Source organism: Neodiprion lecontei, chromosome 2, assembly GCF_021901455.1.
Source record: "Neodiprion lecontei isolate iyNeoLeco1 chromosome 2, iyNeoLeco1.1, whole genome shotgun sequence".
NCBI lineage: Eukaryota > Metazoa > Arthropoda > Insecta > Hymenoptera > Diprionidae > Neodiprion > Neodiprion lecontei.
The window spans coordinates 28,985,379-29,010,791 of record NC_060261.1 but is presented as its reverse complement, the minus strand read 5'-3'; the positions used below and the strand labels follow the sequence as shown (position 1 = coordinate 29,010,791).

Below are 25,413 nucleotides of genomic sequence, written 5' to 3'. Positions count from 1 at the left end.
TTCCGTATAAATAACAGCTGTTCCAAGATAACTTAAAAACCCGGCGTGCAAATGTGACACAATTATTAAGAAAACTGAAATTATTGACTCCGATTAGCGCGAACCAAGTGCAAAGAGTTCGAAACCCTTCTACACGGCGAAGGAAAAAAAATTCATTCCAGTTTTCGAATGTATCGGAGTGCTAAGATCACGAATAGATGTGAAATTTCTATCAAAATATACAGATTGCGATTTATACCTAACAATTTCATTTATCTAGAATGAATATCCAATCCCAAGTACCCAAAAAGTATTTAGTACGTGAGAAAAATGTTTACTCATCGAATTCTATCGGTATCTATCGGTATCAATTACGCAACCAGAGAATTAGTTCAGGCAGTCAGAACATGCTAGACAACGAAATAAGAAGTTAGGTTTTTGCAATAGATAACGTGCAATAAAACGGAGCTTAAGCTTCGGATAACTTTGATATAATTCGGAAACTGCAGCATTGTTTCAAATCTGTTCAACGTGAATCAGAAATCAGAAACGTCAGCTGCCGAACAGAGACTATTATAACATCGCTACGCCACACGAGTTACGTTCTGGAACGAGATTCAAGAGAATCGAGAGAATCGAGAGTATCGAGAGAATCGAGAGAAAAGAAGAACTCAGATGTACCTTAATTAACTCACATTTCTCGGTAAAATATTTTTTCTACTCCGCAAAAATGTCGAGTTTCACGATGCCAATTTTTTTTTATACATTCCCAATACACTGCCAAATATTTTGTAAAATGTATAGCAAAATCAAAGGCGTGAGATAGTAAGAAAAAAAAAATTCCAGTGTTTTTTTCGCTGAAAATAGCATGTTTGTAATGTTATAACAGTCAATTACTCCTTTTTTTTTTGGTTATCTTTTCCATAATGAGTAATATGTTCAGCGTTGATTAGCTTCTCTCCTCTGATAAAATTTCTACTGGTGAGTCTGCACTGTACGAATGAATATATGACGGATAAAATCAACTTCTAACACAGAACAATTCAATAAAGGCCTGAGAACGAAAAACGTTTTTGTCCCAGAATATTATCTTCAACAATTTATCGCCGGCGAATAAAAAAATACGTGCACCTGAAAGTTGTAGCACACTTTTTTCACAGTTAGAACTATGTTCAATAAAATTTCCTAGCGAATCGAGTAGATCCTAAGGAAATTCCTTCGATCGCGATTTGCTGTTGGGAGTCGAGAATCGTTTGGGACCCAAAACTATGGAAAATTCTTCACAAGATCGTAAGAAATGAGATTCTGGCATCGAATTCGCTGATCATCGGCCGATTACCGGACCGTTGCGCCGGGAATATCCCTTATATTCTCTATGTCCGAAACCGAATGATCGGTTACGAAAGTCGATGGTTATAAAAACCGGATCAGCAGCAGATGGTCGCTATTTTCAATTCTTGACATTTATTGAGTATAAAACAAAGAAAAAAATAACGAACGATTAAACAAAAATAAACAAGTCCAGCATTCAAATATCATTTAAATAAAATACAGGCTGCATACTCCTTTCCACTCATTAACGTAAATCAACGCCGCGTCTCGCGGAAGACGTCATGCGTCGAATACATTGAAACATATGCTTGATCATATCCAAATTCTTTATTTGTCTCGATCGTTTACCGTTCACCCACCTCTTCCTTTTTTCTTCTGATCCGTAAATCAGTAATTCCATCATGGAATCGCGAATCGAACGTGCGAACTTGTCTATAAATATGTGATAGCCATCCTGGATCTGTACAGTTTTATCCAGCGTCTTCAGTGATATACATCAGCAGTAACGTGACGATTTTGTAATAAAAATGTCCAGTTATTTCGTCTTTGGTTTGTTAACCATCGCCGTCATCGCTTTCAGCGAAGCAGCCCCCTACGGTATGTGCAGTTTTAGTGAAATTTGTATCATCAGTTGATATGGGATTGCCGCGTGAAAGCGATTTCAAGAAAATAAAGCTGCCTCGGTCATTTGAAGCTTATTTAATATGAGAAATTTAATACGGACTGCTATCAAGTCAATTTTGATCATTCAATAAGATGTTGGTAACCAAAATTTATAGAAATTATGTAAAGGCGCTGACAATTTGAAACCATTTATGACTTACATATTCCAGTTTTATTGTCCGCTTCCATTATACGTTATACATTATCATTCTTGACACTTTTGCGGATATCACCTAAACTTTTGTCTGCAGGTGGACAGGATGATCATTCGATTGACGGAGGTCATCAAGACCACGCGATTCATGAGAGCAAAGACCGCGACGAATCCTTGAGCAGTTACAGCGAAGATCACGAGGAGCCCGAAATCCATGAAAACAAAGATAACGAACGCTTCTCGGACCACGAGAGCAAAGGCCAGGAAGAATATCAAGGCCACAAAGGCGAAGATCACGAAGAGTCCGAAGACGAGAAAGAATATGAAGGCTACAAAAGCGAAGATCACGAAGAGTCCGAAGGCCAGAAAAAATATGAAGGCCACAAAAGCGAAGACCACGAAAACTACGAAGGCCAGAAAGAATATGAAGGCCACAAAAGCGAAGACGACGAAAACTACGAAGGCCAGAAAGAATACGAAGGCCACAAAAGCGACGATCACGAAGAGTCCGAAGGCCACGAGAACAAAGACCACAAAGAACATGAAGACCACGAAGGCAAATATTCAGAGCAAATCAAACACGGGTGAGATTGAAATAAAAGCGTACAAATTTTGTAGCTACCGTCTTTTTACGATTTTCGAATCAAAATTTCAGGCAGAACAATAAGGGAATTTTCATCTCAAATCGACCGATTCTGGATGTTTTTTGACCTTGTATTTTTTAATTGATTGAAATTTTTTTCACGTAAAATATGACTGAAAAAAATATAACCGTATTTGGTCGTTGGTTGGAAAATTTGTTTTACGCTAGTAATATATTATCGGGTACCATCTACCGTAGAGAGATGTTCAAAAATGCGTTCTAAAGGTAACGGGAGACACTTTCCGAAGTCTAGTTCTGAAGAAATATATTTTTGTAGTTTCTATGAACAATAAAAATGTTTATGAGATTATTTCTCACAGTATAGCAATTTTTTGAAATTCTCAAAAAAATATGATCGCATTCGTTATTCAACTCTCAAGATGGGAAATTGTTTTTAATCATGGAACGATTTTTGTCAATTTTTTTCTTCAAAAAAGAATCTTTCGTTACTCTCAAAACGATTTTTTGAATATCTCTTTACTCTAGGAATGTTGTCCTATAAGAGAAATGAAAAAATATGGTCTAGTAATTTTTTCTCCTTGTACTACGTATTTGTAATATTATTTCTCATTTTTTTTTTATTTTCAGCGATAGCTTCTCGGCTGTTTCCGATCACATTCACGGTGAAATCGCATCTCCGCTTTTGTAGTCGGTTACTGTTCCCCACTCCCCGACTGAAGTTCATCTATGAAGCACAGCGCCCTCTGAATAGGACCGCACAGCCAACGAAACGGTTCTTTAATTTCTTTTACAAAAGAAGCGAACTAATTCCCATTTAAACACACAATTTTTCATGTAAAACGTTTGCATGAAAAATTATGTGGAAAAAAACGGACGTGTTAACAAAATATCGACACGCCAGCATTTCTCCAACCGATGTAAACAACGTGTATTGAGGCTGGCCCTAATGAGAGGTTTGCGAATTTTTTTCGTGGCTTCGGCCCTTCGGATAATAGCGGCCCTATTGAGAGAGTGAACTGTAGTACCAAAGGATGGGGGCTGTGGAGGAGTGAGTGGTTCAAGACGTCTCAAGAATCGAAACAAAGCGCTGCTGGCAACAGCCGATCTTGATCACGAAAACTATATAAAATAAAATACTCGGAGATAATAATAACCACGATGATTATTATCAATTTTGTGTTTTTTCTCTGTACTTTTGGTATATAAAAATGAATTAATAAACTAAGTTACGAACTAACTGAATGTCTATTTCTTCTTGATGCTCGGCAGTATCTTCACGGTTGTTTTATTATACTGTCGTGTAATGCAAAAATGATTGAATTATTATTAATTAATAATGGTGAGGTAACGAATCGTTATTAACATTTGATATTACCCGATTTTGTTTAATCGGTGCGAAGCTTGAATTTAATTACGGAAATTGGAAAAATCACGCAGTGTCTGTGTCAGCATTACCGAGGAACAGTAAAGTTGAAAATTAGGTGGTAGTGAGTCTTTTTCAATTAAAAAAATAAATCGAACCGCCTCTAACTTATCGATCATGGCGTCAGGGGCTCCAGCACGCACATGTACACCTACCTCGAACCAAAAACTCCTCATTACTTAGCCACGTGAGCCGTTTATGCTTTCTTTCAACGACAACAATGATCGATTCGATACGTGCGATCTGTTTATAATCAAATGCCGGATCCCTACACGAAGCAGAAAACCGGGCGCCTCTAATATATGTATCCACACCTACCTCGTATTCAACTTCAAATTGACGAACTCCCCCCCTCGTGCCACTGTTGTTTGGATACCGATGTCTCCTTAACTATCTTGAGCACTTCTGATCGTCACTATGTCTACAGTTCGACTGAAAATTCTGAAAACCAACGCGCTACCCCCTCGCATCATTTCTGCCCGATTGCAGCGCCCAACTCGGGTGGCTGATACGAGAAACTTTTGACTGATAACAAGGGGTCCGTTGTTCTTACGTACCTCATAAAGTATCTCTGTTTTCTGATTTTAACCAAGCGTTTCTTCCTTTGTATTAACATTAATTTGAACGTAACATTGTTTTTTTTTCTTACATAGGGAGTTATTTTAACTAGTAGAGTAATAGTATTTTCATTCCATGTTCTGTTGAGAATTGAAAAATCTGATATATCTAAATACCGAATCATCGAAGATTTTGAATTTTGTGAATCTCTGGCTTCGTGAAGTTTCACCAGTTTAATCTTCATCTGTTTTGGAATTTCGATACTTTTGCGTTCGGAATTCTGGTCATGATGATTTTTGGTTTTACTGATTTTTTACACCCACTTGTTGTATAAACCGCGCAGTGTGAGTATATTTGAATTTCTGGAACTTTGCTCGATCGTAACTTTATTTATTGGAATTTTGATCTATCGGTACTTTAGTTTTCGGAACTTTGCTCTATCGTAACTTGAATTTTCGGAATCGCACAGTTTTTCATTTCACGTAACTTTCGAATATGTTTTAGTTTTCCATTATATTGTTAAACCATTTTGCTGATAATTATCGCTTTGTTCGAAGCACTAAACCAGAAACTACGAGTTATAGCTAGACGTAAATAAAAAGTATCCTGACTTGTTCAGAAACGCCAACGTCGCGTTGCTTCTCATTGATACGTAATTAGTAAACAGGAACGCAGTGGATGTTTGACGTGATGCGTACGATTTGTATAGAAATTCGAGTACAATTTACTGCGAATGAATGTGCTGTTTGTTAAAAATATTTGGTATATTTCATGGTATCCAGTGACAAGCTCATACGCGAATTATTGATGTGGTTGCGTAGAAGCGAAGAATTCAGTGTTGAATTTAGTCGAGAACAATAATATACGTATTCTTTCTCACCGTTCAAGGTTCCTAAGGATAAATAAATCATCTGCGAACATAGAATTTACAGTGAAGATTTCTCAGTATTTGCAAAATAACTGTTCAACTAACTTCTTGCATTTTGCTGTCCAATGTGAATACTTTCAATTATCCGACAGTCTGTTGATTTTTCCCTAACTTTTACAGAGTGGAAGAATAAACAAATTTCTAACTCAAACGGATAAGAAAAAATCTGCCTCAGGCGATTTATTGTTGAGAATTCGAGAATATATTGTTTTAGTAGCAGGTATACGGTATGTATGGGCAATTGTTGCTGTTCAGCGATACTGCGTCACTAATTGACAATGATTTCTGAGTTACTATAAACAATTGCCGTCGTTAGAGAGCTGCAAAAGTAAATCCCCAGTCAGTGTCTGATGCGAGTTACTTACCTTACATGTTTGTCAAAGCAATGGCATGCCACCTTTATACATTCCATGCAATCATCCGGTGGGTATAAAAGTCCAGGTCTTCGTTCTACGACACTGCAGACTGCGTCAATAATCGATCAATTGCATTGTGATCGTTTTTCAATCTACAAAGCTTAATTTACAGGAGAATATCCGAGTCAAAAGAATGAAGTATTTTCTCGTCTTATTCATCGCCATAGCTGTAGGGGTATGTTGAAACAGATTTTTTCGATTTTATGTGTTATGCATCCCTGTTTGACTTTCGCAACTCGTGCACGATTCCAGATAGAGTCTCGATCTCTGAGCCCATATTCAAGTTTGGAAGAAGCAGGTGAGTTTCTTTTGCCATTTTCACACCCATATATGGAAAATGCTCCGTTTCAGCTCGTCGATAATCTTCACGTAATTCTTGCAAATAGTTGCACGGAAAACGGCGATGGTCAATTTTTTGGAACTCTTGTATCGTTGATCATCATATTTAAAATTCATTGTTCACCAAGCGTCATCTTTAACCAATAAATCTCTTTCAAATAGTCAGAGCGCACTCCGAACCTCCAATAGAGAGTCCATTCGACATTTCGACGATAGAGATGCTGCCAGCTACAGAAGACACTAACTCCTTTAATGGCGCACCCCTAAGGGAACCGGAAAACGATATAGAAATGAAAATTACAATTGGGCCAGAAGATCCGAGGTCATTTATTATCTCGCAGATTGAAAAGTTTGAAAAATTGGCGACGGAATTTGCGCATGGAGATCACGGAGAACAAGCGGTGAGTTAATTATTGCCACATTTTTTAATAGCTTCAAATAATCTGTCAACGTAAAAACTTCAGCAGCTCCCAAATCCCGATTTGCAGACAGAGTGGCTGAGCCAGAAGCTCAAGTTCATTCTGGATGAAGTTTCTGCAGAAAAAAGCTCGAGTATCAAGCCTACCGTCAACAGTGTCGCTGAACCGAAAACCCCGTCTTTGCGCGTATTAGAAACCGGCATCAGCTTCACGAACCTTGTTGACTCCGTTGAAAAATTCGAAATCTACGACCAGGACCGCCAAGGCGATGTCGGACACGTGAAATCCAGTGCGTGACTAGATGCGTAGGGCTGATAATAATTGTCTTCTAATTTTACTAATTGACGTTATTACTGAATGTCAGATTTTAGGGTTCGAGTCAATGACGCCTGAAACAAATTTTCTTATTTCTCAGGGTATGAGGATTCATCCGACCCTATTTCTCCGATTCAGGACCGTGTTCCTGGCCTAGAGGTCATGGATTTTTACAGCAGTGATAAGACGAACGAGACAAATTTTTCCGAGGAGCTGGACGCAATTCTTACCGATCTAAAGAAGCAGGTCGACAGGATGCGAAAGTACTTCGAGAGGGTTTGCAAGTCAGTGATTCTTGACCGAGAAGAATAAAAACTGCGTCAACTCCGGAAAAGAAGAAATAAGAAGAATAATTTTTTCTATAATATCCGAACTGTCATGAAAATATTTTCAAGTACACGGAGAAAAATTTCATTTGTTACAGTAAGTAGAAGAATTGAGTAAAACAGGTATCGTTAAAAAAACTGTTTCAATATTGTTGGAATTACGAAAAACGAGGTAAGCTTAACCATTTTGCGCTATCGCCGATCCTTTTTTGGTTATTGCAACGCAAAATCGGTTTCTGAGGTTTACTCTACTTTTTTCGTTAAATAAGGCTTTAACGTCAATTTATTGTTGCACAAGCATTGAATTTTCCCAACAGTTGCAAGAAAATATAGCAACAGTGATCGTAATAAGAAAGAATAGTAACGGAAACTAGACTTTCCGGTAACAGCTACAAAACTAATTATCATTTTCTACCTAGAACTATATTTTTCGATTGTGGTGAAAAATGAAAATAGTTAAGGACTGAGCGATAACCGGAACTAAAAATTTCTCTCAGTGTAACAATTCATTACGTGCAGTTCGATTTTCATCAGTCTTTTCGAATTACTTTGGATTCGATGCCATTTTCGTCAATGACAGAAAATAATTTTTCCTCGAAAGTTCGCCAAAATCTTAAGAAAAGTTGGAATTCCAAACACAACACAGTTAAATTAGAATATAAAAACAGGCTAAAAACAGTTGAGGGGACTCTTATTTTCCACAAGGAAATGGATTTTGATTTCAATTGTACCCAAAACTGACTTTGGCGCTGATTCCACGTCGACCGTGAGCCAGCCGAAGAAGATCTCGATGCTGATAACAAGCGAATGATCTGCTAGACGATTATTATATCTAACACCATTTGAAACTGCAAATAATCACGTACCTATACACGTGTATTAATTATTGTACATGCATTTGATTATATTCATCTGTCTCTTGATGTTTTTCGCAAATGATTTAGAGTGACGAAAAGTACCTTTAAAAAAAAAAAACATCAACAACAACAATCAACGCTGTATCAGTTATACAATAAATATAAAGCATTCGACATTGCAGTGCGATTTCATTATTTCAGTCCACCGGTTAGAGGAAATGAGACCGGGTCTCGGGGCTTTTAATATTACCGAACTTAACTTCGAATCAAACACGCGAACAATACCCGATAATCTGACTATCGCACTCTGGTTCTGTTAACTACAAATCGCACAGCCGCATTATTGTAATGTACTTACGTGCCACCGAGTTGTACAGCACGAGTTCGGTAACGTGCCAATGTAAATCGGTCCTAAAATCATCCTGGAACCAATCAATCGTTACTTAGATAAACATTGTTCATGTTTTACAATTATTCTAATTACGAATTTGTTCTTCGTGAGATGTTTCTACACTGAAAACAATCCGTTTGTTACAGTTATTAGAAAGTTATAGTAAAATGAGTATCGTCACGATAATAGTTTGCATATTGTTGGAATTAAAATAAAATGTGGTGCTAGTAACTGTTTAGTTTTAATTTTACTTGTTGATGCTACATTTCCGAGTTATTTTAGGGTTAAATCTGTGCTTGGTTAGTTTGCTAAATATTTTTTCTAATTAAATAAGCCTTTAACATCAGTTTATTCTTTCACCAACATTAAATTATTGCAATGGTAGGAGCAACGACATCGAAAACAAGAGTAAAAAACATAAATAATCTTCTTGCTACAACTGCGAAAATAATTTCCACTTTGGAGTCAGAATAATATTTTTCTATCATGTCAAAAATTGAAAACAGTTAATGACCGTACATTAAATAACCATAACTCGAAATTTCTCTCTCTAGAAGCGCAGAGCTTTTTTAGAGCGCAAACATTTTTATTTACGTATTCATTTTCTGTTTCGTGCGAGAAGAAAAAATCAAAGACTGACAGCCTGCGTGTTCCTGTCATTTCCTTTCCGAGCTATTTTCTTTATCACCTGCCGAACCCCCCATTTCTGGGTGATACGAAGCTGCCGGTGCCGCGAGTGTTGATAAATTGCCGCTTACAGGTCGCTGCAGATGTAAACCTGGTTTTATTGTCGGTGAGTTGGAATCGGAGCGCAGCATTCTGCGTGATAAAATAACCAGACGAAGAGTTATTGGCTTGTGTTTGATAGTGGATTCCGACCAATCAACCTCACACGATGTCGTTTTTCGCACGCCAGCCCAGCGTTCTGATCCTTAGCGTTATGGTACTAGGCGCCATGAATGCTCAGGTAAATCTGACACCACCTTCATCGCGTCGTTTCACCCCTCGTGAAAATCTTTAGCTATAAAGTAACAGCGATCTGTCATTGGCGGTCGTCGAAGACGAACGAAATCAAAGAACACGGTCGTCGACACTGAATATTCATTTGACAATGGTCAAACACACTACACTGAGAAAAATTATTCGTATCAATCTGAATTAAAACACAAACACAAACAATAACGTGATCCACCAGCCCCACACAAACATGGAGGATATCCGAAGACCCTTTTTCATTTTTCATCTCATCAGAAAATACGATTTGCAGGGATCCATTTTGCACAGGATTCTCTCTCTGATTTAGCCAATATGTGGGATGAGAATGTACATTTTTTCATTCCATTTCTTATCTCGATACACAAAATATACAGTCAAACAGAAACAATACAGTTGAGAGTGGTTTCGTTACTGGAAACAATGTCGTCGAATGATAATGATGGACAATAAACTGATTGTTAGGGGGAATAAAATCACCTAAGATCAACTGCAAACAGGTAAACATTATTTTTCCACAATTGCATCCACGCACACAGACAACCGTAAAACAACCCAGATATATCTGTAATATGTACGTCACCCTTAATTAATGCATTTTACGGATATTATGCGTATTTTAGACGGTCACTTAGACTTTATCTATACCGGTGTGTTGTATCTGAGATGTAAAAATGTGATTGTTTTCATCGTTGTTTCGAACTCGAATGCCGCGGTTGACTAGAAATCTGTGAAACCAAATTTTCAGGTTACGCAACGATCCGGATTTGCGAATCACCGGCTTTCGGACCAATATCGAAGACACAAAGCGCAGCACGATCACCCTGCGCGTACAGTCGAGTGAGTTGCATCTTCAGCTCATCCTTCATCTTATTTTTTTCGTGTAACAGAAAATATTTCAATCGCTCTTGAATTGTTTTCAATTATAGCGTGCTCGAAGAAGCCAGGAGAACGCTATCGAATCTCAGCCCTGCAGCGAGACGCTTTCTCTTCAGTCCAACGATACAGAACACGATAACAAACTTAAATAGCAATACGAACACTCAGGGAATTCCGACTTTCGGTGACAGCATAGAGTCCGATCAAAAATCGCCGTAAATAGTTAATTTGACAGTTTATACTGGTCCTGAAAAAAAATCAAAGCCCTGTGTCGAGGTTCAGAATACACTTAGATATTGAACATTTTGAATCGAGCTTATTCACGGATTTTTCTTCGTAGGCAAATACTGGGATACGTCAATCCTCACACGGGGGTCGTGGAATATGACCTCAGAGGACATGTGAGGAAAATTACCTTCTTAATAGGATAACGCAAAGCAGCCCGAATTCGGAAGCGAAAATTGACAGATAAGCTAATAATCGGTTGACTGTACTCTCGTTACTGAAATAAACGAATAAAGAGCATTGAAATAACCGTAATTATACGCTGAGAAAAATTTCATTTGTTACTAATAACAAAAAAACTGTTTTAATGTTGTTGGAATTAAGAAAAACGAGGTACGCGTAACCATTTTGCGCTATTGTCGATCTTCTTTTGGTAATTGCAACGCAAAATCAGTTTCTGAGGTTTGCTCTACTTTTTTAGTCAAACAAGGCTTTAACGTCAATTTATAGTTGCACAAGCATTAAATTTTCGCAACAGTCTCAAGAAAATATAGCAACAGTGATCGTAATGAGAAAGAATAGTAACAGCTACAAAACTAATTTTCATTTTCTACCTGGAACTATACTTTTCGATTGTGGTAAAAAATGAAAATAGTTAAGGGAGCTTTCCAGTGTGAAATTTTCAAAAAATCGATTTTTTTTTTTTTGCTTTATCGAATAGTATACACTCTTCCGAATATTCCCTGAAATTTTCATGCCGGAATTCAGATTATTTTGGTTACTGTACAGCATTTTTTGGAAGAAGGCAACGGAGCGCTACAGCTGCCGCGTCGGCCGTCTGCCCGTGCGACCGTTATTTCTATTGTCTCGTTCCTACCTGCACGTACATGAACTTGGCTCACCAATTGTTGAAAATGTGAATTCGGACTATTGCATAATTTGCCGTTAATTAGCCGTAAATTAGTCGCGCGACTTATTTTTTTGTCGCACTCAATTTTCAAAAAAAAAGCATATGGCGTGCTAAATTCTTGAAAATCAATCAATCACTGTGTGTGGCAACTAGGCCCAAAGCACGTATTCTGCGGCAAGCAGATAGTAGAAATCGCTACGCAGTGTGCTGTGTGCACCTTCAATGAAGGTTACGACCCAATTTTAAAAATTTTGGAGACGATGGGATGCACGATAGGGCCAAGCGCCGCAGATTTCGCCGCTAAGTACAAGAATGCGCGCATCACCCAAGCAAACCGCCGGGCGTCCCTGGATAGCAAAGAGGCGAGGACAGCTCGTCGGACTGAACAATCCATTGAGCACGATCTTTTTGAAGAAGCAGAAGGGATATTGTATGGACCTGGCATCGCTGATTGACCGTAAGTAAACGATTTACCTAAAATTTCCTCACTTGAAACTTTGAACGCGTTTTTCTCGAAACAGCATTTTTCAAAACGGTGTCCAACTTGGAGGGCAGAGTTTTAAAGCTATCGAGTTGAATTTTTTACACAATATTCTTAACGTCATTGTTTATCGTGCTATGGAAGCTTTTTTTTTTTTCTTGACATCTTCCTATTTTTTTGTAAAAAAAACTGCAAAAAAAAATGCGAAAATCGATACTTTTTGTTCAAACCGGCGCCACTTTTGCAAAAAAAAAAAAAAAGGAAAAAGCCTCCATAGCACGAAAGCCAATTATATACCGATCAATAATCTTTTTGTGTTTTTTGTTTCAGATCAAAATTGTGACCCCCAACGTGGACACCACATCCAAGTGCATTTTCTGCAACAATTGTTTCATCATTTTTATAGATATTAATTAATGAATAAATCGATCTTTAAAAAATTGTTTTGTATTCTTCAATATCCAATTAATATACAAAAAAAAAACCAGACCGATTAGATTATTTTTTCTTTAAAAAAAAAAATCGCGAAAAACAGCGATTTTTCGGGCTGTCACACTGGAAAGCTCCCTTAAGTATAAATAGTTACCCAACGATTTGCATAATTTTTCGTGATCAGACTAGAAAAAAATAACTGATCTGGCATTTTGTGGAATCGAATAAGCTAAGAGATGAAACTGAAGGAATCAGACCTTTTACCTAATTAAAGGCAATGTATCATCATCAAACCATATCGCTGTTTGTAAACATATTTGTATCATACAATAATGTTCGACAAAAAGGATTCCAACCGTTTTCAATAATGAATAATAAATTGTCGAATTCAACGTTTTCGTCTTGAAGGAAACACGCATCGATGCTGTTTCGGGACGGAATATAAAAGGGTATGCATAGTTTATACCGACGATTGTTACTCATCTCGTAACCATGCTCATAGCGAATTTATTCAACGACTCGTGTTCCTCGAATTTCCGGTATATCGCTGCAGTTATTGAGAGTCCTTAGTGACAGGTATAATCCGAGCCACGCGACGGTGTATCGCATTTTCCATACGAAGGAGAAAAGAATGAATAATTAATAAACGACATCGGCAATGGGGAATTTCTTTTGCGTATGTTGTACAAACAAAGATTTGGATCCTTGGTAATTCTATTCTGTTTGATCGATACCCGGTGGTTCGCATGAAAATTGTCCCACCTGGCAACCGGCTGTTGATAAAACTGAAGTATAACCTAGGAAATTGGTGAGTATTTCGAACCGTAAATTCGATTCATTTCACACCTTGTACGGACATGTAGAACCGCCAGGTGCTACGATCATCGTTTCGCCAATCACGAATCAATTCCAGAGCTGATCATATCATTGCACAATGTCTCAAGTCCCTCGTCTTCGGATGTTCCCTTGCAACGAGACCAATCGAAGCCATATTGCGAACACTCGTATGCCGAAGTAATTAGAATTGAAGTCGATTTTTTCACCCCTCGTTAATTTCACCTCTGTATTTTCTCAAGTGCTTATTAAATTATAATAAGGGTTTTTGAAAAATTTGAGATTCCGAAACCGCATCAATCCCATTCGTGCTGTGATGCTCGTTTGCTCTGAGATTGTTGATTCGAACATCAATCAATGTCGGAATGAAATCTACTCTGCCTTACAGTTGATAATGGTAGTATATGACTTACGTGTTTCTCGTTAACTTTTATAAGTAACTCTATACAACCCAACTATATATGTATGTCATTTGTTCCTAAGCCTTGGAAAAGTGAGAAAATTAAATTTACATACAAGGTCTTTCTGGCAGAACATACCTTTTAAATTAATATACAAAGAATTATCGGAATACCGATAGGCAAGGGAAAAGAAATATTAAATTAAAATAACAAAACCACGCGATCCCGATGACTCGCATACTCTGATAATCTTGACCGAAATAAGCTTTATACGTAGATTGAAACTACCGGAATGATTCATTCTGTAGAATATCGCATGCCGATGTGATAGCTATTCTTGTTTCGATACACAATGTCAGGTTTACGTGTTTTTTCTTTCCAGGGCCAAGGTATAACAGACTATGGTATGGTATTGGTATATATAAGTAAAAAAAAAAAACTTCGATCACAGGTGCGGAGAAAGGTTTCAAGAACTTGAAGAAGGTAAGAAATTAAAGGTAAGATATATAGATGCACTGATTGATTGATTGATCAAATGGGGAATAAAGATCTCGATCCGAGTTGAAAGTTTCGGGAACTCAGGCAAGTCACTATATAGCCTCTTCTTCTTCCGCTACCTCTTTTTATAAATGTTAAATTCAATTTATTCATACGATCAGGCTGGTGATTTGCCTTATTTGTTATTGCCGTACCAGAGCCCGAAGCTTATCAAGCTTGTGCATGAAATCTTATGCGAAAGTAAAAGTTTCCCTTCATTTCCTGTTGCACGCAAAGTGCACTCGGGCATGCATGAGTGGAATGTACGACGAAACAAAGGTTGTTCCACATCAGCGAATATATCTGTATGTGATAAGGTGGAGATAAAATCAGGGAACGCTAACTCCGATTTGAACCGAGCGCTAATTCTCTTTGATAAATGTCGAAAAAAGTTAAATTTCTAGTCTTAAAAATAATTATTGGTATCATTTCCCCAGCTTCTGAAATAAAATATGTTGAAGACAGTTTTTTTCACCTGGATTATTCTTGTATATAACCAGATTTCATTGCAATTGCGGTTTGAGTATTCATAGATTTTTTATCAGCCGTTAATAAATGGGAAAAAACACTCTGCGCAAGCTTATGCAAATATCAGGGCCAATCCGAATTACAAACAGCTGCATGAGCCGAAGTTAACCAGGCAAAAGTAACAACGTGGCGAATCTGATATCCTATGAGAAGGTAAAGCCTGGAAATCGGCTCCAGCCAACAAAAAATTGCTTGAAATCAATTTTCGTGAGCATTTCTTGGCAGGTATAATATTATATTTCATCTTCCCTCCGTAACATTCCGTGCTGATCTAGGCTATCGTTTTCTACACCGAACATAACGTATAGAACGACTTAATTAAAGCACACAGGCAATAAGAAATAGCTGGAAATAAAAAAGCTAGTAAAAATTTTATCCGCTCGATTGCTTCATTTCCATAGCTATAAATCCTAAATCCATTCTACATACTAACTTTTAACGACATTCCGGAATTATTCTCGCATACGTATAAGATGTAGATCCAGCACGTGTAAAACGTTTTTAAGCAATATGGCCGACACGCAAGACATCAGCTGATTGATTTGGTTATTATAAACGAGTATCACGGCGTGCAAAAATTTTTGCTAGCTGATCGCCCATGATTTTGTAACATCAAGTTAGTACTGAACAAAAAGTGAGAACACAATCTACTTTTGTAGTAAAATACGAATCCTCTCGATTAGGTTATGGTGCATTTTTTACCACAAAATGACGCTGCTGACGTGCTGCACCTGAATAGCAATACGGGAGTCGAAATATTTTAGCATTAATGACCTGTCATGTACCTTGTTTCAGACTTAATCATAGACTCAATTTTACGGTAATTGCATACTGTAGTATATATTTTCTATTTTTTATCTGGATTTCTGCGGTAGTATACATTTCTTCTATATATATAAAAAAAAAAGTCTTGGAGGATCATTCCTTCTGCTTTAACACAAAATGTGTACACTTAAGTTTATGCCTGATAGAAAAAAAAGTTTAAAAAATTAAAAAAATGTATTGCAGCCAATATTTTTGCAACCTGGACGCCTTACATACTAGCAGATACAACGGTGCGAGGACATATTATAACCACCTGTCATTCGGCCCTTTTACGTCGATATTTTATCCTACATTTCGTTTCTTTTCCTCACTTATATGACCATGAGGCAGCATAGAGGTTATGTTTTGTCGATAATTCGATTCTCCCTATCCCCTCGTATTATACTCATAAAATCAAGGGATATAAAGACATCCATCATGGCAAAGAAAAAAAAAAAAACAAGATCCATTCGTCACGACGCGCGGATATATAATGCTCTTGGAATAACTTGCACGAATTTTAATTTATAGATATTATTCACCGATCCTGGCGATGGTAAATTGACCCAAATAAATTATTTACATGCAAGAATTTTATTCAATTATACTGCGTCTTTAAAAATTAGCCCACCGTCTATCAATTGAGAGAAACCAAAAGTACCTGACTATAGTATTCAATAATAAAAGTCCAATTTATAGCAAATTTTTTCACTCTTTGCAAGCTTCATTCAGTATAATAAAAACCGGATATTTCGTCAAACGTCTTATGTGGCATGATGTTCTTATAGAACTCACCTGAAACGATCAGCTGATTACGTTTCTCAGCGCCATAATGCTTAAACGCGTGCTTCTGTATTAAGTTAGAACCTCGTAAACGACAAAATGTTGAATCGTATTAAAACATATTCATTTTGATATTTGCCAATGAAAATTAAACATTTTACTGTCTTGGATACGTGTTTAGAATTTTATTTTTTCAATCTTTCGATGTTTGAATTTTAACGCAATTTCAATTCGATCCAATTTGTAATAAGCGATTCCATCTCTATCCATTCTCATCGACTTTCACGGCCCGTAAGTACGTGAATTTTTTAGTCTAAAAAATCAACTCGGGGGTCTTTTTTTATGGAATTTAACGCCCTACAAGAATATGCCTTGAAATTTTATAAATATTTAAATGAAGAATTTCAAACGGCCAGCGAGACCTTTTAAAATTTTAAAATCGCGCTAAAAATTTTTCCAAATGTGAGATTTTTTTTCTCAGTAAATAGATCCTTTTAAGACCATAGATTCGATAGGTTAGTTTTCTTGACTCACCCTAAAGAGCATCCTTTTATTCCTCGACTCGCGAGCGGAAGTGGCGTGTCCTGCTCTTCGCCCTTATCTAAACGCATGGCTCTGTGTAACAGGATGTCTGGAAAAGGTAGCGTAACCCCTTCGGGACGTCCTGGTGGGAGTGGCGGCGTCGACGTCGGCGCCGGCGCCCGCACCTCGATGACGGGACGGGGAGGCGCGATGGTGATGAGAAGCGTCTCTATCTTCCTGGCAAACGGTCGTAAGGCGTCGGTGGCGTCCAAGCGAGCTCAGGCATCCTCCTCGAGCCAAACGGCCACCGGAGGTCGTCGACGACGAAGGAAAATGCCCGAAGACGGTGGCGGAGCGAAAGGCGTCACGCTCACGGCGAAGGTCTTCGACACTCTGAAAAAACGGACGAAATTTTCTAGGTGAGAAATAGGCGACGGGCGATTCAATCGGATATCAAATTGCGAACGATTGTGATTCATTAGGGCTGATTTCCAGTGATTTTGGTTGGTTGACTTGTACCTAATTATCTTCTGATTTTCACTGATTTACAATATTGCTCTCGGTCTGAAAATCATTTCACAGCGTTCTCAATGATTCTCAGGGATTTTCGGATCCGATAGAATCATTGGAAATCACAAAAAATTGCTCAGAAATCATAGGGAATCAATGGAAGTCACGTACCTAACAAAGACAAGAGTCTATGGAACGTCAATGAATTCAAACCATTTGGCATTTATCGCAAGACTTGCAACCGGTTTCCATGACTTTTATCGTTTGTCCCGCGATTTCGTCAGAGCTATCATACGATTTCCGGTGATTCGCAATGATTCCGAATGATCAAAGTTATCTCGATGGGTTCGTCTTTGTGCATTTTAAATAACATTTTAGATATTCGAGTTTATATCATTAACAAGTTTATTTCTAGCTGTAGAATATATGACTTCCTTGATTGCATGGCCTCTCGGAATTACGACTATAAGTCAAACCTGCGAGCTTTCGAACTTCTTCTGCTTCTTCAGGGCGGAACTTGAGGCGCTCTGCAAGATCTACTGCAAGCTGATAACAAGTCCAGGTCAGCACGCGGGGCCCAAGACGATAATAAACGGAATGCCTTCAACGGCGCAGACCATCGAGGTGAAGAGACCAGAAACAGATCATCGATTCCCTGACCGTGATGAGGAATTATCGGCGGGTTCCGAACAACTCTGTTTCAGGGAATAGACAGGATTATATTTCGGGAATTGATGCACAACACTTTCGACATCTTAACGGAGGACACTCTGATCGAGCGAATGTTTTGCTGCTGGGATCGTGATAGCGAGGGTGCAATTCGCCTCGAAGCCTGGATCCTTGGTCTCGACGTATTTTTGCGCGGTACTCAAAGAGAAAAGCTAGAGTTCTGCTTCCGGATTTACGACCTCAACAACGACGGCTACATCACCAAAGACGAGATGTTTCAGTTGCTCAAGTGAGTCGGACTATATTGATCGGTCAAAATGGTCGTTTCCTCACTCATGAACGTCGATGGGAATTTCTTTGGTTTTTAGGAATTGCCTGATCAAACAACCCAGCGAAGAGGATCCTGACGAGGGCGTCAGGGATCTGTCGGAACTAGCTCTTAGGAAGCTGGACGTTGATCGCGACGGAAAAGTCTCATTCCAGGACTATGAAACCGCCATAAAGGAAGAACCTCTACTTCTCGAAGCCTTCGGCCAATGTCTACCGACGGAAGAAAACTGTGTCAGTTTTCTGTCGACTCTACAGCCTTGAATTACAACAAGCATTCGATGGTGAAAAGTCCTTCAAATTGATCGTTCTCGGGGACCGAGATTCGATCTGATTTAAGTGATCGAAAAGACAATTTTGGAACACTCTCGAAAAATTAAACTCAAAATTTACTAAACTTTTTACGTGTTCGTTGTTCATAATGAGTTTCGCACTAAGCCTGTGTATGTGAGTTCATTCTAAGAAGGCACATAATATACATATGTATATATATATATATATATATATATATATATAAGTTCGTCTAATAATATATATATATATATATCATGGATTCAATTTTTCAAACTTATAACACTTGGTGTAAGCAGAAAAAGAACAGTTTCTTAGACGGGAAAATGTGCTACTCAGAGACAGAAGAACCAAAATCGTTGGAAACCGAATTATCAATGTAAGTAAATACTCGAGAATAAATAAAAATAGATTAACGTCCCAGGCCCCAGAAATAAGATCAAAAAGAACTCCCAAGTAACGAAGGTTTTTAATTATGAAAAAAGTTGCAGAAATTCTATGATGACCATGTCAAAGTTCAGAACACAGTTCTTTATGACTAATAGTTGAACTCGAAATATAAATTTCCGACCAACGCTTGGTGAATTTTTTCTAACATTATTATTTAAACTGGTCTTCATGCTCTAATTTTCCGACACACGCACGTACATTCATGCCAGTTTTGTACACGCGTTAAGCAAATCATCATGAGCCATCACTCTACGTCGAAACAAATCAAGGATGATATACGGATACTCGAACTATCCGGATTTGAAGTTTCATAACGGACGGATCTGAATAATTTGTACATCCTAATATTCGAATAGTTCGGATCCACGTGTAAGCACTAATTTTTAGTATTCCGATCGAAACTTATCGTTATGGATAGTCGTGATTGGATTATTGCCTCCTTTTTGCACCGTGATCGATTTTAATGCGAGTCAAATATGTGAATTGTAATATAACGTAACTAATATATAAATGTTGGCGAATTTACCCGAATGTTACATAGTATTCAAAATATAGTACTCATAAAGTTACGCGATCAGGGATATATAACTTGACGCGAGACCCAATCGAGGATCTTAATAGTGAGCTTGTACAGGCAATTATTGACGTGCGTGTTCTCCCAACAGTCGTAAACTTTGTAATCACGTTGTGCGTGCAACAGATGCGAAATTACATTGAACTTACGTCGTACGATTGGCTTATCGGAATCGTGGGTGAGACGTAACATCGCAGCTGTTTATCTCACTTGTTCACCATTGAAATTGCACTTTCCTTATTGCCTGCAGCGGTAAATGCGTAACATGAATACTTCTCTACCGCAAACAGCCACGATAATTTATTCAATAGTACTCCGTCACAGAAGTTAAATAATGTGCTCCAAAGGAATTTGCATCGTCAACGTCTAATTCTTACATCAGGGATTTTAAACGAGCAGAGATTGTGGGCAGTTTCTTCGACTCTTCGTTGTTGCGCTAATTTTTTCCTCTGAAAGTAAAAAATATTAATAATTATAACTATTGTTAGAACAATGATCAAGCACTTTCACGATTGATGATTCGTGAAAGACTCGTCTGTATTGTTTGCTGTTTAACTATTTAACAAGATGTCGTTCAAGTAGTTATATGATGGTTAGATGTTACTTTAACATAGAAAACAAGTTTTTTCTAAGAGTGGGACACCTTCGATTAATTCGAATAGTTTTTGGTAATAGTTATTCAAGTACCTTTGAAAAGGAATGACAAATTTTTGATAGTTTAAAATATGAAATAAGATCACTGTACAAATTGTTCTGATTTTCATGTTAAATCCTTTTGTGAAATTTGGAAGGTATCGTCTGAACCATAACGGAATTATTTTACATTGATTCTTATAGGAAACTCTCAGGTTCATGCATATAGCAGCAGTAATTATAAGTAAAATAACTCCGGTATAATTAATACAATCACTTCCAAATTTTATGCAAGTGTTTAAAATAAAAGTGAGAACAATTCGTATAATTTTTGTACATCTTTAAGTCATAGCGCTTGATTTCGCGAGTACAAACTTATTTTTTTGACAAAAAAATGTATGTAATTTTAGAGCCGAACCCCGAATTTTCGAGAGTAAAACTATCATGTCATTTCAATTCTATTCACTTTTATCAGTATTCAATGATGACGGAGACGGCGATGAAAGATCAGTATTACTTTTCTCAAGGTTTGTTAACTCGGCTTTGTAACTAGATACAGACCAAGAAATCGATCAGCAATTTTTAATGGATTCTAGCGTCTGGTTCATTTCTTTTTAATTTACAGCGTTTATTTCTACCTACAAAATTCGTATTCCATACCAACAATTCCGATGAATCACTTCAGCCTCTTATTGTTTTGACCAAACGTTCTATGAGTCTTCAATGATGTTGGAACGCTGCAATCCCTTTCGTTTTACTGAGAAAGCCGTTTCAATTCAATGATCGATAACTTGGTAGACTGGCTGATCTAGATTACTCAAGTAAATACCTAAAGAAAAGGTTCGGCTATTCCGGCATGGAAATAGAGATTTAGAAAAAAACAAACAAAAGAGAGGCTTGTTTGAATCATATATGTATTACATAAATGGTTTGAATCTTTGAATAGTCGATTAGGTCGATTAATAGCAACACGCGCTCATACTACGCTGAGATTGGCTCAACTCACTTTTTCAGCCAATTACGGGGCAGAGCGAAAGAGACAGCTGTACTGCGATCGCCTGACGCCACCTTCACGCTCGATGGATTGCGTCACGTGGCTTACGCGTCAAACTCAAATTCCGTTACGTCACGAAAGTGAGGTTATGTCTTGTACCGCGAAACAGGGATTGTGATTAGGAATGAGCCGAGATCAACGCAGGCCTCCAACTCTTCGACTTAGATAATGGCAGGAGCGGAAGGGCGGCTGGAATTTGTGGCTGAACAATGTCCAATATCGCCGCGAAGAATCGGTCCCCAGAACATAGTGGTTCGTCTGCGTCGACGGGAGATACTGGGCTGCAGATACCCGGGTAGCCACCCTATCGTAACGAGGCAATTCTACCAAAACGTATTCCCAAACTTCACCGTAGTAAACGTCGAGAAACCTCCCTGTTTTCTGAGAAAATTCAGCCCTGACGGCAGGTACCTCGTCGCTTTCAGCTCTGACCAAACGTCAGTCGAGGTTTACGAGTACCGCGGAGCATCCGCCGCAGCCGCTCTCCTCGTCGATTGCAACGGCGAATACGTTGGGCATAAAAATGACGAAAGAACTTTTCGCATCAGGAGTAGCATCTTCAACCAATTTTTCAAGGTCCAGGCTTTTCCCAGTAGTCTATACAATACCTAAATTTAGTAATTCTACTCTAAGTCACTTGTAATTATCAAGGTTCTTATCATGCACATGATTCACCATGTGCAAACACCTGTGTCAAACGAATCAGCCTATACAGAGAGCCATTACTGAACTCCCGAGTATTACCAAATTTCCATGGCACAGCCAGTATGTTATTTTTCATGGCTTGTCGCTCCTGTTCAGTTTAATTTTATACACAGCCTGGGCTTGTTTCTTTTCTTACTGAGGCTTTTTTTCCTAGGCCAAATGGATCGTCAATGTTGCTCAAAGCAATGAACAGCTTAATCGAGAATGCAGTTTGTTCACAGAGGATGGGCGTTATGTGATCGTGGGATCTGCTGCTTACATACCAGACGAACTACGTCCACACTTCTATCAGGTAACAAATGTTTCTCTGAAAAATCTTTCAATTGAATTGTATGGTCGCTTTCACATCATTTGCTCACGTGTATCACTACAGCTGTTGTAAAGATATTTATCTAACCAGTTAATTGATTTGTTTTTAAAGATCTATTCCAATAACGAAGCGTTAACACCAAATCCTAGATCTCCACTCGAAGACTACAGTCTTCATTTGGTTGACATTCGCACAGGACGACTATGTGATTCTAGGCAATTTAAAGTAGATAAAATTTACCTGTCGCACAACCAAGGTGATCTTCATAGCTATAAATTTTCACTTTGCATCTAGCACCTGAAATCAGATCAAGCACATATTTGATTAATAAATGTTCTACTTATGTAGGTTTATATTTATTCAAGGACATCTTGGCTGTACTTTCTGTTCAGCATCAAACTATACACATATTTCAAGTACTGGATGGAATGTTTATTAACATCAGGAGAATTGGCAGGTAAAATTGAGCTTGATATTCGTAATGCGGGCATGCATTTTCACAGAAAAATCTATTCTCACCCTTAGGATCGTCCGAAAATCTGTCAACTGTTACAAAGTAAAACATACTCATATAATTTGCAAACTCAATTAGTGTTTAGTCATTCCGTAGGTAAAAAATACAGATTTCTTTAATGCACCATCACATTATTACTACTAACTTGAACTACATAGGTAACAGGATGATGTGCATACACTTAGATACACTAAAGAAAGAAATTTCATTATTTTACAAAGAATAACACTCGATTTTAGATTTTGCTTCGAGGATGATGGATATCTAGTCACTGCTTCTTGGCCTGCTGTAAACTATAGACCTTTCAGAGATGTCACAATAAACAGCCTGAAGCATAAACTGCTTGTGCACTTATTCCAACGGGCTAAATATATCAGTGACTTGACAAAGGATCCGTATGAACTACGTCGATTTTATCAGTATTTCGATCAGGTAGCTGAGACCCACAAAACCTTATGTTGAGAGTTTACAGTCAGAATAATCCATTCAAGACTTTCAATTCTGTAGCTAAGTTGAGCCCCTAACATTATTGTTCATATGTAATGTACATCATCTAAGAGCCCTTTATTAATCAGTTGAAGGCTCTGCGCATGTGGAAAATGCAATTGCTAGACACAAATCATATACTGGTAAGGTATGCTAGTGAGGAAGTTGCAACACTACAGGCAAGTGAGCCAAATGCTCAACCAGCCCTTTTGGTTATCTACGACATGGTTACTGCCAAAGTTTTAGGCGCTTACGATAATACATCTACTCAGCTGTTGACACAGTTCGAAAATTTTAGCGATTTTTTTCGAAATCCAAGGGTGAGCACTGACCGACAATACATATGCTCACCGTCAAACAATATTTACTCGAGGTAAATAGAAACATTAATCAATCGTAAATAATTTCTTAGAGGAAAACAGTGCGTAAATGGAACTACATGGATTATTTTTTGATTCTATTTCTGCATAGACTGATACAGCACAGGTTTAAGCAGACTATAGTCAGCGCGCGGTATGGTGGTCTAACAGAAGCAACAAAAAGATTACTTGCTCAATTGCCAATTAGTGCTCAATCTTACTCCACCTCTCCTTACCTTGATTTTACGTTGTTCTGTTATGATGAAAAATGGGTCTCGCTGATGGAGCGGCCAAAGGCATGTGGCGAGCATCCCATACGGTACGTTTGTTCAAGCAGTATAATTTATATATATATATATATATCTATAAAAACACAAGCATAGATCAATTTCAAGAAAGTTAACATACTTGGACCTTTTTTTAACTTTCAGCTTTTACGCCAGAGATTCTGGGTTACTTAGGTTCAAAATTTACGCTGGGATGCTGGGCCGATTGACGCCAGTGGTTGCTAGAAGACTAGTTGCGTTCATATTTCACCCTAATGATCCCTTTGCAATTTCCGTACAACGAACAAATGCTGAATATATTGTCAACTTTCACGTACGACATATTTAACAAAAGCTCTATTAATTCTAACTTGTACATAAAAATTAGTTATCAAGTTTGATAATATAAAGTCGAAAAAAAAAATACGTGAACAATACTCTGTTCAATTCTGTGATATAAATTGTCTTGTTCAATATTGTAATTATTTGTAATATTTAGGTGTAGAATATACATATGTATGATATTTGTATTAATACGTCTTTTAGTCGAAGCGGAAATGTTAAGTAAATAATATGAATTTTGTACAAGCAGTAGTGAAAATAAGTTTCCAAATTAAGTTATAAACAACGTTTTACACAACGTGCCTGATATCGTTGTCAATTATTTGTAGTTAGTAAATGCATCAAATATTTTCTTTCCAAGTCCTCAGTTTTAAGTCCAAGAAATAGAACACTTACAATAAACATGTAAATATAGTTGTAAACATAGGTATAAGTATAATTGACTACTTGGGTTAAAAATATCATCGCATCAACTACTCTTCATCTAATACAAAGTTTTGTACATGTACATAGACTGAAACAATTTGTGACATACCTTACAGCTTTATCGTCATAATTCTGAGGAATAAAAAATATACTAAGCAATAAAGTGTCTGCCAGTTATTTCTCAATCATTCCATTCTCTCGGGTCTTTCCATTTTTTTTTTTTTTAAAGTTACTAGGTCTGAATTCTGGATTGATTGTATGAAATCTTACAAAATGAGCGTAATTCACCGATGATGACCATTTAACATCGTGTTTTCTTTATGTCATTCAGTTTACCATCGCTGTGGGAACCTGATAACGAATTAAAAGGTAGAAGAAAAAAATTTTTTTTGCCGTCCCTACAGTAATAAACGATAACGAAATATTTTTAAATTGACAATACTGATTATTTCGTGATGTAGTGA

General features: G+C 37.6%; 5 protein-coding genes across 6 annotated transcripts; all 5 read left to right on the top strand.

Annotated features, from left to right (window-relative positions):
• Positions 1–1,748: 1,748 nt before the first annotated feature.
• Positions 1,749–3,969, top strand: LOC107225811 (protein starmaker). Its single transcript, XM_015666398.2, has 3 exons — positions 1,749–1,908; positions 2,226–2,712; positions 3,360–3,969. Exons 1-3 carry the CDS (start codon positions 1,839–1,841, stop codon positions 3,418–3,420), a joined length of 618 nt encoding a protein of 205 aa, XP_015521884.2. The 5' UTR covers positions 1,749–1,838; the 3' UTR covers positions 3,421–3,969.
• Positions 3,970–6,038: 2,069 nt separating this feature from the next.
• Positions 6,039–7,528, top strand: LOC124293143. The gene is made up of 6 exons (XM_046732900.1): positions 6,039–6,064; positions 6,170–6,232; positions 6,310–6,355; positions 6,559–6,797; positions 6,861–7,104; positions 7,231–7,528. Exons 2-6 carry the CDS (start codon positions 6,191–6,193, stop codon positions 7,440–7,442), a joined length of 783 nt encoding a protein of 260 aa, XP_046588856.1. The 5' UTR covers positions 6,039–6,064; positions 6,170–6,190; the 3' UTR covers positions 7,443–7,528.
• A 1,130-nt stretch (positions 7,529–8,658) lies between these two features.
• Positions 8,659–11,106, top strand: LOC107225816. Its single transcript, XM_015666403.2, has 5 exons — positions 8,659–9,003; positions 9,465–9,671; positions 10,446–10,537; positions 10,627–10,791; positions 10,917–11,106. Exons 2-5 carry the CDS (start codon positions 9,600–9,602, stop codon positions 11,005–11,007), a joined length of 420 nt encoding a protein of 139 aa, XP_015521889.2. The 5' UTR covers positions 8,659–9,003; positions 9,465–9,599; the 3' UTR covers positions 11,008–11,106.
• A 6,215-nt stretch (positions 11,107–17,321) lies between these two features.
• LOC107225815 (EF-hand calcium-binding domain-containing protein 1) lies at positions 17,322–19,005 on the top strand. 2 transcript variants are annotated; one of them, XM_015666402.2, is made up of 4 exons: positions 17,322–17,452; positions 18,053–18,167; positions 18,248–18,501; positions 18,581–19,005. In XM_015666402.2, the coding sequence occupies exons 1-4, from the start codon at positions 17,367–17,369 to the stop codon at positions 18,801–18,803; spliced, it is 678 nt and encodes a 225-aa protein (XP_015521888.2). In that variant the 5' UTR covers positions 17,322–17,366; the 3' UTR covers positions 18,804–19,005. The 2 variants fall into 2 exon arrangements, with proteins under 2 accessions (XP_015521888.2, XP_046588857.1); XM_046732901.1 differs by having other exon boundaries at positions 17,394–17,452; positions 17,959–18,167.
• Positions 19,006–21,574: 2,569 nt separating this feature from the next.
• On the top strand, positions 21,575–25,125 carry LOC107225837 (DET1 homolog). The gene is made up of 8 exons (XM_015666433.2): positions 21,575–22,117; positions 22,401–22,538; positions 22,668–22,812; positions 22,905–23,013; positions 23,310–23,502; positions 23,646–23,929; positions 24,028–24,234; positions 24,347–25,125. The coding sequence occupies exons 1-8, from the start codon at positions 21,710–21,712 to the stop codon at positions 24,528–24,530; spliced, it is 1,668 nt and encodes a 555-aa protein (XP_015521919.1). The 5' UTR covers positions 21,575–21,709; the 3' UTR covers positions 24,531–25,125.
• Positions 25,126–25,413: the final 288 nt, after the last annotated feature.

What these genes read in the sequence shown, in the direction of transcription:
- LOC124293143 (XM_046732900.1), top strand. Translation starts at nt 6,191, where the DNA reads ATGAAGTATTTTCTCGTCTTATTCATCGCCATAGCTGTAGGG. An exon ending in TCATCGCCATAGCTGTAGGG is followed by an intron (nt 6,233 to 6,309) that starts GTATGTTGAAAC and finishes GCACGATTCCAG; the next exon opens with ATAGAGTCTCGATCTCTGAG. An exon ending in TTCAAGTTTGGAAGAAGCAG is followed by an intron (nt 6,356 to 6,558) that starts GTGAGTTTCTTT and finishes TCTTTCAAATAG; the next exon opens with TCAGAGCGCACTCCGAACCT.
- LOC107225811 (XM_015666398.2), top strand. Translation starts at nt 1,839, where the DNA reads ATGTCCAGTTATTTCGTCTTTGGTTTGTTAACCATCGCCGTCATCGCT. An exon ending in CAGCGAAGCAGCCCCCTACG is followed by an intron (nt 1,909 to 2,225) that starts GTATGTGCAGTT and finishes TTTTGTCTGCAG; the next exon opens with GTGGACAGGATGATCATTCG. An exon ending in TCAGAGCAAATCAAACACGG is followed by an intron (nt 2,713 to 3,359) that starts GTGAGATTGAAA and finishes TTTTATTTTCAG; the next exon opens with CGATAGCTTCTCGGCTGTTT.
- LOC107225837 (XM_015666433.2), top strand. Translation starts at nt 21,710, where the DNA reads ATGGCAGGAGCGGAAGGGCGGCTGGAATTTGTGGCTGAACAATGTCCA. An exon ending in TCAAACAATATTTACTCGAG is followed by an intron (nt 23,930 to 24,027) that starts GTAAATAGAAAC and finishes ATTTCTGCATAG; the next exon opens with ACTGATACAGCACAGGTTTA. An exon ending in TGTGGCGAGCATCCCATACG is followed by an intron (nt 24,235 to 24,346) that starts GTACGTTTGTTC and finishes TTTAACTTTCAG; the next exon opens with CTTTTACGCCAGAGATTCTG.
- LOC107225815 (XM_015666402.2), top strand. Translation starts at nt 17,367, where the DNA reads ATGCCCGAAGACGGTGGCGGAGCGAAAGGCGTCACGCTCACGGCGAAG. An exon ending in CAACGGCGCAGACCATCGAG is followed by an intron (nt 18,168 to 18,247) that starts GTGAAGAGACCA and finishes ACTCTGTTTCAG; the next exon opens with GGAATAGACAGGATTATATT. An exon ending in GAGATGTTTCAGTTGCTCAA is followed by an intron (nt 18,502 to 18,580) that starts GTGAGTCGGACT and finishes TTTGGTTTTTAG; the next exon opens with GAATTGCCTGATCAAACAAC.
- LOC107225816 (XM_015666403.2), top strand. Translation starts at nt 9,600, where the DNA reads ATGTCGTTTTTCGCACGCCAGCCCAGCGTTCTGATCCTTAGCGTTATG. An exon ending in TAGGCGCCATGAATGCTCAG is followed by an intron (nt 9,672 to 10,445) that starts GTAAATCTGACA and finishes CCAAATTTTCAG; the next exon opens with GTTACGCAACGATCCGGATT. An exon ending in CACCCTGCGCGTACAGTCGA is followed by an intron (nt 10,538 to 10,626) that starts GTGAGTTGCATC and finishes TTTCAATTATAG; the next exon opens with CGTGCTCGAAGAAGCCAGGA.